Genomic DNA, 15,954 nt, shown 5'->3' on the forward strand with positions numbered 1-15,954 from the left:
GCCCCTCTCTGGGGCCTCCAAGAAGGAGGAAAGGCTCCTGATCCATAGACAAGAGGTTCTAACAGGATCCCAGGTTCTGCAGTCTGAACTTCGGAAGGCCTTATAGATCACAAAGACATTTCCTTGGGAATCAAAGGAGTGCCCAGAATCCCAAAGCAGCCACCAGAGTCAGCAAACCTTTCCTCCTTCCAGAGCCCAACCAGAGCACACAGAGCAGGGCTAGGCTCCCAGCATTCTGGGTGGTGGCCCTGCGTATGATGAGGCCAGTGATGACTATTAATAAAGTCTGGGGTGCAGGTGGTGGAGATGAACACCTAAACTAAGCCAGGAGGAAACCTCACTCTTTCCAAGAAGAGAAAACTCCACAAAGGTCACTTCTCCAGCTCAGGGGTACCATGTATGGTAGCAAGTTCAGTCCCCTAAGGTGGCAGTCCTCAACCATTTTGGCACCAGGGACTGGTGCTCCTATGAGAATCTAATGCCTGATGATCTGAGGTGGAGCTAAGGCGGTGATGCTAGCACTAGGGAGCAGCTGCAAATACAGATGAAGCTTTGCTCGCTTGCCTGCCACTCACCTCCTGCTATGCGGCCCAATTCCTAAGAGACCACTTACCAGTCCGTGACCCAGGGGTTGGAGACCCTTGCCCTAGGGCATTGGCTTTCCTTAGGGATCTCTAATGGGGATACACAGGGACCTAACAGGTCAGGAACAATTCTCTACACTCTGCACCTTGATGTATTGGCTGTAAGCCATGCAAAACGGGCTTGGACCTGGAGCTACCCTCAACTCTACCTACATTGCTTCCCCAACTGCCTTCGGAAGTACCACAAATCACTACCTGCTATAAGTTATAGAGTAAGACCAGGTCTTGCTACTGGAGAGAAAAAAACCGGCAGGTATCCCCTACTGGTATCCTCAAGCTGACAGCACAACACACAACCTTGGTTGGGGAAAGGGCCACAGACCCTACATCCTGCACTTGCAGGTACTTTCATGCCCCATATCCCAGTCGGCCCCCAACAATAGTACTTACCGGGAGGTCTGTGAAGGCTATACCTGTGGAGGCAAAGGAACAGTCATCAGCCCACAGAAGGTCTGTCATAATAGCAGGAAAGGGGCTGGTCATCACATCTACCCAACAGTGGAGGCCAAGCATGCGCTAGAGCCTGGTAGGTTAGACCATGGTCTTCCCTTTGCTGGGTGGCCTGGCCAGAAGTGAAGTCAGATACTTGAGTATTTGTCCACAGCTCTTCCACTCGCTCAGAAAAAGCCTGCTAGGAAGGACTAAAACCGAAATGATCTACCGCTGAGGTCTCTCCAGGCCTGATCCTTCTCTTGATCCAATATGTACTTATGGAGACCTACTATATGTGCCAGACCCTATTCCATGTTTTACCTCCTCTGATCCTCATACCAACTCTAGGGAGCACGCTTATCCCCATTTTACAGATAAGGAAAGTAAATCTCAGAGGTTAAATTCTTTGCCAAGAATCATAAAACTAGCAGAAGTGGTGGGACTGGACTCATTCCTAGTCTGACACTCCAACATCATCTCTAAGCTGACAGAGCAGCGGAGACAGGGAAGATGGCGGCTGCCCATCTCCAGGCCCATAATTGTCCAGAGTCCCCAGAGGTTACAAGTTGACAAACCCCAGGTTAACAATGTCTTGTGTATCCGCTGAATCCTCCTGCCAAGAGAAGAGGCTCTGTTTCCAGGGACCTGAATGGGAAGTGAGAGTGGAGGGGAGCGGGACCCCAAATATATGAGCAGGTCTAAGCAAGAGAGGCCTTGGCTTATCAACCAGAGCATTCATGTTCTGCAGACTGAGAAACAACTGAAGGCCAAAGGAGGCTCTCCCAAGGACTCATAGCCTTTCCATTTTTTAAGATAAATTCCTTATCTTCTAGAAACTCCTCAGCTTTTGGCCTGAAAGGTTTTCAAACCACTGACTTCTTAAAGGTCCCCACAAGACAGAAGAACAGGTGAGGGTCTGACCATAGGTTTCCTAGTGAATCTGGGGCTAAAATCTTGCCAGTCAGTGCATTCCATGTGTTTCCTCTGTGCTGGGCACTGGGCTCAGTGTCTAACGAGGAACCATTTAATACTCAGAACAACCTTGGAAGGTGTATACTGTCAGACACCAGTTTACAGATGAAAAAACGAAGGTGCAGAGAGACTGTTTAAGTTCTTTGCCAGGCCACTTTGCTCCACAGTAAGGGAAGCTCATAAACCCCATCATCTGCCTGTCCGAGGCCACTTCTGAGCCCTACATGCAGAGTCAATAGTCACAGAGCTGGCAGGATGGAATCTGAAAGCCCTTCCAGCCTCCAGGTCTGCATGGAAGCTGCCCTCAAGGATCTCAGTGTGGCCAGGCTACTGCTGCTGTACCCCAGTTCATGGAGGAGACCTGAAGGACCCTGGAACAAGGGGGAGTCTGGCCTCCATCAGTTATCTGTAGTGCAACCTTTGGCAACTCATCTAACCTCTCTGAGCCCATCTGAAAAAAGGGGGTAACACTAATTCCAATACCTCAAGAGAGAAACTGAGATACTGATACTTTGTGAAAGCTGCTTCATAAACTGTGAGGTCTGGGTATAAGTTGGCTGCAGTTGTGCCACAAGGTGAGGCAACTGTCACAGTTCTGGGCAGAGGATGACCTTCCCGGGCTTGCCCAGCTCTACCTCACAATGGTACTCAGGAAGGATAAGCCCTTGAGGTGCTTCCAGGAAGATGAGGAAAAGAGGCTACTCCACCCCCTATTGCACTGGACAAGGGCAACACTGCTACCCCAAGCCCTGCAGGTCTCTGGGAGCCTCTGCAAGGCTACTGTGACAAGATCTGGGTTGATCCACAGGAAGAAGGTCCAGGCAAAGATCCAGGATGCAAACAGGACATTCAAAATTGCTGATAAGAAGGGCCCCGAACCAAACAGACATAGGTCAGGGGTCACTGAGGCTGAGGGTATAAAGAGCCTGTGAGAGAGCACAGAGCTGGATAAAAATGACTCTGCAAGTGCATGGACCACTTGTGGATGAGCTGTCAGTCTCCCGTCTCCATTCACTTGCTCACTCATCCTTCGTCACGTTATCTGCTGAGACCTCCTAGGGGCCAAGCCCTGTAACAGGCACTGCAAGCCTGGCCCTCAAAGTGCTGCCAACTCCAGCAAGAGAGATGGCATGCATCTAATAATTACACAGACAACCAACCAATGACCACGGGGTGAGCGCTGTGACAGAGGACAATGGAGTACATGAAAAAAGCAAGGAGGCCAGGAAACATCATTCTTCTCTAAAAAAGGAAAGGTTCTGAGGTTAGAGAGCAGTGACTGGCTCACTGATCCTCTGAAATTCTGAAGCACACTTATTGATAAGCTGGTTTGTGAGAAGTAAACAAGGTCATTAGAAGATTCACCAGGTAGTCTATCATCCCAAGTTCACTGCCTTTCCATTAAATTTCATGACCAAGAAAATGCAAAGGATGGGTGATATCCAGTTTTTAGTAAGGTCTAAGTAGTATCCTTGTGACAAAATAGAAAAACATGAGTTTCAAACTAATATAACAAAGTGATTCTTAAATGGCTGGTGTTTACCCAGACAAGCTATAGGCTAAAGGCTCACATCATAGCCTTGTCTTCTTTCAATGTTTTTTAAATCGATATCAATGAAAACACACATGAAACATGTTTATCTAATTTTAGGTTAATACAATGCTGAAAAAAATACCAAATATTTGAGATAGAACAAGTGAGACCACAGATCTTGACAGGCTGAAAAAATAGGCAATATACTCCTAAATGAAGTGTAATAGCAAGATGTGTGAGGTCTTGCATGGGATCCATAAAAAGCATATAGTAGGAAGATGAATTTTTAAAAACAGCATGAGGGTTTGGGCTGACATTAAGGTGGCCAAGAGCTCCTGACTGACAACAAGCTCATGGGCCTTGGTGCACAGTTAAGGCCCAGAGGAGGGAGGTACAAATGCAGTGGGGACAGCAGGGTATGCCCCAAACCGTGGGTCCTACAGCAGGTGCCATGCTCTGAGCAAGGTATGGACAAGCTGGAGGGATGTGAAGGACGCAGGAACTCAAAGCAGAGAGGAATGAGACTGGCTGCAGAGGGGCAGGTAAAAGGGGGCTTAGGGAAAGAGAGAGACCACTGCAGTGGCCCCTGGAACTCTGACAGCAGAAAAACCAAGAGCCAGGAAATAGCTGGAGTCAGAGAACAAAATGGGGAGCGAGGAGCCATCTTGAGACTTTGGCCTCATCCTCCAGCAGCTAACTCCCCACCAGCTGGATACCAGGAACTGCAGCTAGGTGGCCATGGATCTCAGAGGAGTTTCTCCACTGTGCACCTGGGTCAGCTCTGAGGTGTCTGTGCTATGCTCTTGCTGCCCACTATGGGCCGTGGCATTCGACTGCCTTGCTGAGGAATGCTGGCTCTTGATCACTCAGCCCAACCACCAGAAAACCTGATTTCCACTCAGGTCCCCTGATTTTGCCTGGGCTCATCTACTGGAGAAGCCACAAAGGGGCTGCGGGGAGTGGCAGCCCCCTTTTAACTGCCCCTCAAGCCAGGGGAAGTGGGTCTCCTAGGAATTTAATTCCAAATAAAATGCCCAACTTCCTTCCTGGCAAGGTCTGTGGCCAGCCTGGCTGGTAGGGTTCTGCCAGATCAGAGACCTCTGCAAACCCAGGAAGGAAGGCCCAGCAGTTAGGCACCACCTCAGAACCACTCTAGCCAAGGGCTCCTCTCACTTAAGAGCCAAATACAAGTCAGTCCCGGTAGGGCAAGCATCAGAACAAAGTCTCCCTTGCTCTCAAGTTCTAATCTTAAATTTCTACATGTGCATAGGGTTGCTCTTCCAAGGGATCCTGCAGGACCACTATCGCCCTCCACTGATGGCTGTTCCTCCTGAGTTTCTGATCCCAGTTGCTAGTACCACGAATCCAGGCACTTTTCCACCTTCTCTTCTTACTAATTCCCACGCCCCACCCCCAAAATCTGCTAGTGCTCCCCATCTGTCACTAAGCCCCACTGGGCCACCCCTAGGCCTTTGTCAGGCCTGTTCCCCACTTCCTGTACCTATCACTACTGCCTTGCCTCGGGCCACCTGCCTTCACCCCTGGCCCTTACTGCAGTCAGTCCATCCTTCACAGTTTACCAAAGGTACCTTTTAAAATATAAGTCTGTCCAATTTGCTGTCTGTTAACCACAGGAGAGGCCTGGCCCCATTTGACTCCAGCCTGTATGTTTATCTGCAGTACTAGACAGCCCTTACTGTTGCTCCATAGCAACTAGTACCCTGAGTTTTTAGAAGGGCTGGCCAGTCTGGGCTCAGGCCATGAGCATGCAAACCACTATCACTCAAGTGTGTACCTGGGACCCTCAAACTTCTCATCAACCCCAAGCCTTGCTCTGACAAGTATCACACAGGCTAGGAGCATGATCATGACAATGCTGCTCTCTCGACACTGACCCTGGGCTCGATAAATGTTCCTGAATGGATAGGTTAACAAAAGGAGAGCTCCTGCTACCCTTTCTTTACCTTGTAGGAAATGGCTGCAGTTCCCCAGATCTCAGCACGGGATCTGTGACACTGCTTTGGCTACAAAGCCTGCCCCTGGGCCACTCATCAATCAAAGCAGTTCCATAGGGCAGATCCTCCAAGGTCCCCTATGCACCCACCAAGGCTGTGGCCATTCTTGGTGTAGAAGCAGGTGCCGTTGATGAGGTTGACACAGCAGCCAATCACGTCTCCTGTGGTGAATGTGGGACCATAGGGCTGGCCAGTCCCCGAGGAACAGAAGGAATGCCCATCATCGCCATGGTAACCATAGGAATGTTTATCCCAACCTGTGAGGGAAGAGAATAGCCACAGCTGAGTAGAGGTACTAGAGAGAGAAGCAAGACAGCCACAGAAGCCCACCCAGGTCCAAACTGTCCCCAGGCTGCCACCACCTCAGTTAGCACTCGGCCTCTCACAGAGCCGGCTACAGACAGCATCTGGCTGTGCCAGATGAGCAGTGAGTCCAGCAGCTTACCACCCCTGAGGAGCAGAGGCAGCCCTACTAAAGAAGGAGCCCAAGTTGTGGTTAGCAGGAAAACCATGAGTGATCAGGAAAGGACTTACCAGGAGGCCGTGCCACAAGAAAGTGGTCAGGGAAAGCCTTGTCAAGAGGAAGAGGAATCTCGAACTGAGCTCTGAGGTGTATCATGGTGAGTTTAAAATAATTTTTTTTAACTGAAGTATAATTTACATGAAACAAGACTCTCTCTTGTTAACTGACAATTCAATAAGTTTTTAACAAATTTTAACACACGTTACCACCACCACCATGATCAAGATACAGAACATTTCCATCACTCCAAAAAGTTCCCTCATGCTTCTCTACAGTCAATTCCAATCCACCCACCCAATTCCAATCCAGTGTTGTCCCTGGCAACACTGATCTGATTTTTCTCCTATGGTCTTATCTTTTCCAGAATGTCATATAAACAGAATATAGAATCACAGAATATGGAATGTCTTGTGTCTGGCTTCTTTTACTTAGCACAATACATCTGAGATTCATCTACATTGTTACATGTAGCAGTTATTCCGTTGATTTTTACTGCAGAACAGCACTTCATTATATGGATGTACCACAGTTTGCCTATGCATTCACTAGTTGATAACATTTGAGCCGTTTCCAATTTTTGGCCATTATAAATAAAGCCAACACATATTTGCATACAGGTCTTTGCATGGACATATTTCTCTTGGGTAAATACTTAGAAATGGTATTGCTGAGTCATAAAATAAGTATATGTTTAACTTGATAACAAACTGCCAAACTGTATTCCAAAGTGGCTGTACTGTTTTGCATTTCCACCAGGAATGTATGAGTTCCACAGTCTCACCAGCACTTGGTATTGTCAGTTGTCTGTTTTTTTTTTTTCATTTAGCCATTTTAGTAGTGATGTAATGGTTTTAATATCATTTTGCCTTTAATTTGCATTTCTCCGATGACCAAGGTGTTCAGCATCTTTTCATATACTTATTTACTATTGGTTTACTAGAAAATGATTGTTCAAATCTTTAACCCATTTTTTTTTAATTGGGTTGTGTACCTTACTGAGCTGTAAGGGTTCTAGATATATCTTGAATATAAATCCTTTTATGTGTTTTGCAAATATTTTCTCCCAGTCTGTGGCTTGTCTGTTCATTTTCCTAACAGTGTTTTTCAAAAGACCTCCTGAAATTCTGATTGGGATTTTGTTGCATCTATAGGTTAATTTGGTGAGAATAGCTTAATATATTGATTATTTCAATCATGAATGTGGCATATCGCTACACTTATTTAGGTCTTCTTTAATTTCTTAATGTTTTGACATATTTAGCTCTAAGTATTTAATTTTTGATGCTATTATAAATGTTATTTTTAAATTTTAATTTCCAATTGTTTCTATTATAACAAAATAAAATTGATTTTGAGGGTGGACGAATGGGGTCAAAGTTTCTTTTCGGAGTGATGAAAATGTTCTAAAATTAGATTATGATAATGATTGGCAACTCCATAAACATGCTAAAAACCATTGAATTGTACACTTTAAATGGGTCCATTTTATGGCATGTAAATTTTATCTCAATAACACTATTAAACACACACATATATTTGATTTATTATATATTCATCTGGTGTCCTGCAATCTTGTTAAACTCACCAATTAGTTCTGGTAGCTTATGTGAAAATTCTTCAGAATTTTTTAACATAGTGTCTGAGAATGAAGATAGTTTGTATTTCTTCCTTTCCACTCTGCATGCCTTTTATTTCCTTTTTCTGCCTTACTGTACTGACTAGGACCTCTAATACAAGGCTGAATAGAAATGGTGAGAGCAGAAGTGAGACCTCTGATGTGTACCAAGGTTTTATACAGGGAAGAGGGTGAAGGTCATTCCAGGAGTGAGAAGTACAGGTAAAAGCATGAACATAGGTGGGACAGGAGCGTGTGAGCTACAGAGGGGCCTGCCTGCCTGTTTGGCTAAGGAACATAGCCCACAGAACCCACACAGGGTCGGTGAGCTAAGGGGCTGGCAGGCAGGTCTACTCCCCAAGGCAGCCCTCCCAAGTAGCTTTCCCAGCCTCTGCTGCCTCCTGGGGGTCTGAGCAGCATGTCCATGTGAACATGCTTAGTGACACCCCATCCCTCTCAAGTGGCATGGGTAGGAGAAGTTCTCCCCTGTGAGGGAAAGGTCATTGGGGCAGAGTGCTTGAAGATCTGAGTGGCTCAGAAAAGAAGACAGGACTCAAACATTCACGGCATACGTTGTGTGTACATGCGCATGCATGTATACATGCACAGGGTGAAGGCAGGGGGCATGGGCAGACTCTAAGCAAAGGTGTGGGCATGAGAACAGATGGATGACAGGGCTAAGGATTGGCAAGGGAAACAGAGGGCATGACTGGAGAGAGAGGTGGAGCTGACAAGACCCTGGAGCCTAAACTGCCTTGCGTTTAAACCAGTGGGCTCAAAGGTAAGTTGTCCCTCAAAATCACAGCACCAACCCCAAGCCTTGTGTACTGTAAGCCTTCCTGTCTTTTCAGCCAGGAACCCTCTAGTTTAAAAAAGATTCCCTCAGGAGCCCATACAGGAACAGGCCATAGCCGAATGGCTCTCACTAACGGGTGCCCAAAGCCCTGCTGCTCCCCTCCGGCATCTTCCCACATCACAAGGAAACTATCATGAGAACCACTCAGGACTGGCTTTACAAGGCCCAAGGCCCAGACCTGGAGCCACACTGTTCCTACCCTCCCAATTCCCCAGACACTGGGACTGCCTGGCTCAGAGGACAAAATGCTGCTCTGGGCATCAATCCACTTTTACACTTTCCCATGCCGGGGAGTGGGAAGGGCCTATCTAACGCTGGTAGGTACACAAATCATTTGACCTCAGGAAATGGCTCTCTGGGGCACAGTGATGCCCATTCTTGTACCAAGAGGCAGGTTAATGTGGCTATCATAGGCAAGGCCTCTCCTCAGGCTTCACCACAGGAAGCCCTAGGGTTCCTGGTGGTGACACCTGCAGTAGTAGCAGCTGCTCCCCTCGTCTACAGAAGGCCATAGATGAAGAATGGCCAGCTAGACAGCAGTGACAATCATCCTTCCAGGTTTGGCTCAGACTGAGCTTGGTGGCCCCAGGCATGCCCACCAGCTTCCCCAGACTCAGGATCCATATGCACACATCCCACCTGTCACAGTGGTCCTCCCCACCCTCCCCTCCTAAATCTCTCAGATGGAGCATGGGGACTTCTCAAATGCAACACAGTAACTGACTACAATGTGGCAACCTGTTACGAGAGCACTGCCATAAACCTGAGTGTTTGCCACAACAGGTACTGATACCTTTACTTCACCAAGAGACTGGGGGACTTGCTTACAGCCGACATAGCTAGAAGTGCCTCCGCTGGGATTTGAACCCAAAACTTCAGGTTCCAAAACCCACATCCTTCCTGTCACAGGTCCTGTTTCATTTGGGGTGGTAACCACCCTGGCAGGGAAACTATTCCCAAGCCCCTGCTCGTCACCAGAGGTGAGTGGTCAGATGCACTACTTTTAGGGAGCTGTGGACCTGGGATCTCTGTCTTGCAGTGAGTCAGAGGGCCTGCAGGCCAGCGATGAGGGAAAGCCCAGACCGCAGCCCTAGAAGAAGACACAGGCCCCGGTGCCTCCTGTCTGAAGGACACAACTGCCCATCTCTACCCTCCAGGGCACACCTACCCTCCTGCCTTACCAGGCAGCCACAGCCGGCAGACCGGAATGCACACTCCACCCAGTCCCAGCCCTCTTCTTTCTCTCACGGGATGATCCTTCGTGACAGATCTTTTACGCAAATTTTACTATCTAAAAGGTAGAAGGCATGAGCTGGAAGGTTTTTTTGTTTTTTTTTTTTAGTGTACTCAGATAGAATTGGTAAGTATTCTAGAAAACCTAATAATAACGTGGCCATTTGATTTATCAAAGCTGGTGAAATAACCCAGAAGAATCATTTCCTACTTAGTGACTCAAGGATATCTGGGAGATATTTTTGTCTCAGTGTATCAGAACTCAATAATTTCCACCAAAACAACAGATGCTTACATTTTCAAAGACCTAAAATAAAAACTTAAATATTTTGAATACTTTTCTTCAAAAATAAACTATATAGTTATTTTGACAAAACTACAATAGAATTTTCAGATTTTTAACTCGAGCTATAAATGTGGATTTTAAATGGTAAAAAACTGAAGAGCTCAATAAAAACATATTTTTTGAGAGTCAATTCAGTATTCACTATCACCTCAGTCTGGCTGGAAAGCAGATACATTTTCTTATTTTTTTTTTTCAATTCCCAAATAATTTATCAATTATATAGATTTGCCCAAAGGAAAAGAACTCACACAGTCCCTGGGGTATGCTGAATAAGGCTTCCCAAAATATCCACATCCTAATCCCCAGAACCCGTAAATATGCTACTTTGCATGGTAAAAAAGTGTGCATACATGAGTAAATTCACTCTTGAAATAGGGAGATTATTCTGGATTATGCAGGGGCAGGGGGCAAAATGAAATCCTAAGGGTCCTTGTAAGACAGAGGCAGGGGGGGTCAAGTCAGAAAAGGCAATGTAATGACAGAAGCAGAGAGAGATTGGAAGATGCTACACTGCTGGCTTTGAAGATGGATGATGGGACCATAAGTCAAGGAATGAATATGGACTCTAAAAGTTAGAAAAGGCAAAGAAACAGATTCTTCCCTAGAGACTACAGAAAGAACATTACCCTGTTGACACCTTGATTTTAGGACTTCTGTCCTCCAGAACTGTAAGATGATTATTTTAAGCCAGGGCTATTGTTATAGCAGCAACAGGCTACTAAAATAGTCCCCTCTGGCTATAGAAGTTATTGAGCATCTGGAAAGATTAGGGCAGAGAAACAACACCTCAGCTCCTGTCTCTTCACAGTGCTGCTATAAAGTTAAAAGCTTTTCCAAGAAAATCAGAGCTGTAATATATCTTCAGTTGAAGCTATCATTTTATAGCTAGTATTTTTCCAAACACATTTAAGAGCTTCTGTGTGTATACAAGATGCAAAAGGCAGCTTGGAGTTAAAAACAGAATGTTATTAGACATCTCATTTAGTAACAGTACCTTTAAGACCACTGTACTAACTTCCCATCCTCTGGAAAGGACAAGCATCATCCACTTGCCACCAATTAGTTAACAAAGGCCTACGTCATGAAGTTGACAAGAGGGAGTGGAGGGTGGTGTGAAGGGAGAAGACATAATATATGAGAAAACCAATAAGCAAACAAGAAAACATCTGGTAGATAAAATATGCTCTGAAGAGAACAAAGCCAGATGATGAGCCAGAAACGAGAGTGGAGATGGCGACTGACCAAAATGGAAACGGACCAGGATAGAGTAGTTAAATTAGTCCTCACTGAGTGGTATGACCCATGAGCAGAGGTTTGCCTGATAAAAGAATCAGAAGGAAGAACATTTGGCACAAAGGGAAAGAGCTCAGCATGTCTGAGAAACAGAAAAGTGGCAACTAGGGCTGGAGCTGAGTGACACTTAGGAAAGACTCAGAACAGAGTTGATAGGATTTGCTGGATGTAGGTGCTGAGGAACAAGGATGACTCCCAGGTCTTTGTCCTGGGCAAATGGGTGGATGGTGGTATCATTTACTAAGAGACAGGAAAGATGGGCAGACGAGCAGGGCTTTTGGACATGTTAAGTTTGAGATGTCTTATTAGACATCCAAGCTGGCTATCCAAGGCAGGTGAGATGACTGTGGCTCGTCCCAGGTATGGCAAGGCTGTGATGGGGAACACTCACTAAACAAAGAGTGATGTGAAAACTTAAAAGGAAGTCACTAAAGGATTTTCCTATTGTGTTGTCCTAATATGATACACAAGAGAAAGGTACCAGAAGCCCAAAATAGATGAGGAGGTGTTAAAAGGCATGAAGTTACTGAGTAAAACAAGGGGATACAGCTGCCTAGGTCAGGTCCTATAGAAAGTCAGGTCTAAGAGCTGTGGATCAGAGGATGTCTGACAGAGTGCCATTCATTCTCCCCTTGACAAACCTTCTCTCCAGGCCTTGAGAAGCTGGTCCTACTGCTGCTGTTCTCAGGAATTGGGGATATAGGAGAAAAACCATAAGATCAAGGCCTAGCTACCGCTGCACATTTTGTAGCCAGTCTGTTGTTCTCAGTCTCAGGCTAGGGTCCTACGGAGGGTGGTTTGGTCTCTGTTAAATAGAGACACTATAGCCGAGTGCCAGGGCAGCCAGTGTGGCCTGAAGGGCTACCTACAACCCAATCCTGGCCACAGCACTCTCCCTCCAAGATGGAAGGCCCTGGGCAGTCACTTACCTCCCTAGAGCTTGGTTCCTTTCTCTAAAAAATGAGGGAGGAGCAATTAGACATCATTGTCAAAGGGCCCTAGGTGTCCACTTGTGAAAAACATTCCAATCTCAGAACTGATCAGCAGGTGTTATAATCCCCATCTGAGGGGTGAAGAAACTGAGGCACTGAGAAGCTTCATGAAAGCTGTGGTCTTATAGTTAACAATACCCAGAAGCTCAGTTCTCCTTCTTGTGAGGGACACTCAGGTGAAGAACAAGCAGAAAATCATGTGGGTGAAGCCACCACCTCCTCCTTTCTGAAGTGCCCCCCAATCCAATCACAGGAAGGAGGAAGATGACTGGGCAAGCTTCCCATCCAGCCCTACCATCCTCTGCTTTAGCACAGGACCTCCCTCCCTACCCCTACTTCTACCCTGGAACCAAAGTCAACAACTTTTCTAAGCGTGGACTCTAGCAGCACAAGTAGTCCCCCTGGATGTGCCTCATGTTGAGGCTAGGGTGATGTGCCCAGGAATGAGACTTGTCACCCTCACCAAAGAACCAGAGCCAGATATCTCAGAGGACAGTGCCATGTGAGGGTCAGAAGAAAACAAGGGGATACAGCTGCCTAGGTCAGGTCCTATAGAAAGTCAGGTCTAAGAGCTGTGGATCAGAGGATGTCTGACAGAGTGCCACTCAGCTAACCATTCTTCCCTTTCCAAAGAGAATAAGCCTTGTCACTCCCAGAGAGAAATGATGGGTAGCCAGTCTGGCACCCAAACAGAAAAGCCTATCCCCTACCACATCAGACACCTCTCAGATGCCAGTGATGCAAGGAGAAGCCAAGCCGCATTCAGGGCAGGAGGCCCCAGGTGCCCAGTTCAGATGCTCTGGCACCACCCACTTCTGCTTCCATAATTGATCAAAGGGGAAGTCCCAGCCACAGAAGTGTGGAGGTGGCTAAGGAAATGGCTCATCATCATCTTGGCACTCCCAGATGCCATCCCCAATTACAGTGCCCTAGCGGTGGGAGACTCCCCATGGCAGTGCCAGGGACTCCAGCATGACTGCTCCAGGAGCCCACCCCATGCCACTCCTGCCTGCCAGGACACATCAAGGGCTTCAGTCCCAGGGCAGCTAAGAATGAAGAGGACTCCTACTGCTGAGTAAAAAGATTCCACATCATCAATCAGCACATTAGCATAGAAACCTGGAAGGAGTTGCTACTCTGCCTGTCCACTAGGTTCTGGTCCTGGCCCACAGCTGACCTGGACAGAGTCCAGCCCATGCATTATTCACAAAGTTAGCCTAAGCGTTGACTCATGCCAACCAAACCAGCCATCTCTCCCCAATAAATGGGTCTCAGTCATCCCCAAACTTTGAGATCAGAGAAACTTGGGTTTGAATCCCAATTCTGTCACTTCTTACCCCTTCTAAGTTTACAAGCTGAACTTCTCTTTCAGGTTGGTAGAAGCGTTAAATAAAAATGGACATGGAATACTAGTCCACAGGAGGCACTCACCTGTGAGTTTCCTTTCCCTCTCCATCTCTAGCAGTAGCTCAGTGATCAAGCCCAGATGCTTCAGATTTCCTGTTTCTTTTTTCCCCTTAAGGAGCGGGCAGGGGTGGAGCTACTCACCATCCACCTCTCCTAACTGCCCACCAACAGCTGTCCCAGGCCTGCTCCACTCCTGGTTGTTCCCAGTTTCCTAGGGAGGCCAACTGACCACTGGATCACTTGGTAGAGCTCAAGAGCCATGTCCAGTGGCTCTCAGAATGTCACTCTTGAGGCTGGCTATGGAGGAAAGGAGCTGGGCTGGCTTGCCCAGGGTGATTCCTGAGCCTGGGATTGCTGTGGAGAGTACATGTGCCATGGAGGACCTCAGGGGCAGGGCTGCTTCTCAAGGGTAGTTACTCGCTAAGAGCTATCCCTCCCCAGAAATCTATCAGATGCCTTTCCTATTACCTCAAGTATCTTAAAAATCTAACAGAAGCACTGCCCAGAGCAGTTCAATACCAGATAATGGAAAAGCAAGAGATTTTTTCATTCAGCAAATGCTATGGAGTGGCATCAGAGAAGGTCCATCACAGCACTCACATGGCTGTTACCTTGAGCCATGAGACCAAGGAATAGGATCAACAGAACCCTAAGGCAATGGCTCTGGCAGCTCTGAGCCGGAGGGGCCAGGGGTTCCCTGGGCTCTTCTCTTCATAGTACTCAACACAGAAGCCAAGGTAAAAAGGGCAGGAGAAAAAGGCTATCTCTGCAGGTAGCTGACACCAGGAGCTGACACAGGGTGGAGCCTGCTGTCATTGGGGCACCCAGGCCCTACAGAGAGAATGTCAGGTACTAACTTGAAACCTGGACAGGGAGAGCATCTATATAGCCAGCATCTGCATATAAAAAGGCCTTCCACAAGTCACAGTCCTCCCCCGCCCCCAAAGAAACAGATACCTAGAAAGGCCCAGAGGCAGCCACATGAGTCTAGCTGGGTCTGGCTAGGACATGGTTCATGTGGCATTTGGCATACCTGCCTACCTCTCAGGCTCCCATAAGACAGGCTGGGTCTGTTATTATTGCTGAATCAGGCTAAGGAAAGGGGTGGCACTGTCTTGCAAAACTGAGGTACAATCTCAGCTCCTAGGCCTTGGTATGTCTCCTCTGGGGTTGGGTTTGGCTGTTCCTTGTTTATACTGAGCTCCCTTTGAACCTCTAGCGAAAGTCAGTGGACGGGTAACCTTGGTAATGCAAGAGCCTGTGAGATGGGCATGCACAAAACCCTTCCCAAAAGGAGACCCAGGCATGGTATTCCAGTGTCTCCAGAACCCCTACCTACCGTCTTCTTCTGCTCAGCACTAGGGAGGCAAGGGTTGAGCAGTAACTGGTCCCCACTCAGCTCCACCCTGAAGTGGCCCCAGCTCCAGGCACACGGGAGGACACTTGAGAATCTCTGTTTTCAGAGAATGACAAACTTGGGTTTCAGAACTGGCCCTTCTGCTGTCGATGAAACCTCTTATCTCAAAAGACTTAACTTGCCTTGAAAAATAGTCTTAAATCCAGAATTTTTACCTCTGTGCTACAGAGAGTGGGAGATGGCATTTGGAAGAAGAAAATAGGATACCATAAACAAGAAATCCCCAAGCCCAGGAACAGGAACAATTGAGTTGCCTCGTTTCAAAAGGCTGCCGAGCAGTCGTGGTATGTTGTGGTAATACAGGTCTCTCTGTAGGTGAGGAAAGAGGCCCAGGGATAAGGGACATGGGCTCTGCTGGCCATAGGGCCAAGGGTGCTGCTGACCCACGGAGGAGCTGTGGGCAAGCAGAGGGCCTCTTACATGAAACCAGTTCTGCAGCAGGGGCCGTGGTGAGTCCTGCAGCACCGGTAGCATTAACCACCACGTGAACCACCAAGGGCTCTGACCAGTTACCCGGCTCTTGGGCCCAACTGCCAAACCACTCTCTGTTCTGGACTGCCCAGTAGACAGAACCTATTGCCAGAGCTACCGTGCCTCTGGGTATCAACTCCTTCACTCCCATCCAGGTCTCTTCTCAAGGGTATCTCAGACAGAGAAAGAATAGAGTGAGAAAGG

General features: G+C 47.4%; 1 protein-coding gene across 2 annotated transcripts in view; it reads right to left on the reverse strand.

Annotated features, from left to right (window-relative positions):
• Nucleotides 1-15,954, reverse strand: part of RANBP10 (RAN binding protein 10) — a 55,675-nt gene that overhangs the window by 11,886 nt on the left and 27,835 nt on the right. For both annotated transcript variants that reach the window (XM_039851987.1, XM_039851988.1), the window contains exons 4-5: nt 5,687-5,854; nt 1,035-1,057 (exon numbers count right to left, since the gene is read on the reverse strand). In XM_039851987.1, coding sequence (XP_039707921.1) covers nt 1,035-1,057; nt 5,687-5,854 — 191 coding nt within the window. The remainder of the gene's footprint in view (nt 1-1,034; nt 1,058-5,686; nt 5,855-15,954) is intronic.

The sequence above is a fragment of the Pteropus medius genome, unplaced genomic scaffold, assembly GCF_902729225.1.
Source record: "Pteropus medius unplaced genomic scaffold, Ma_sr-lr_union100, whole genome shotgun sequence".
Classification (NCBI taxonomy): Eukaryota; Metazoa; Chordata; class Mammalia; order Chiroptera; family Pteropodidae; genus Pteropus; species Pteropus medius.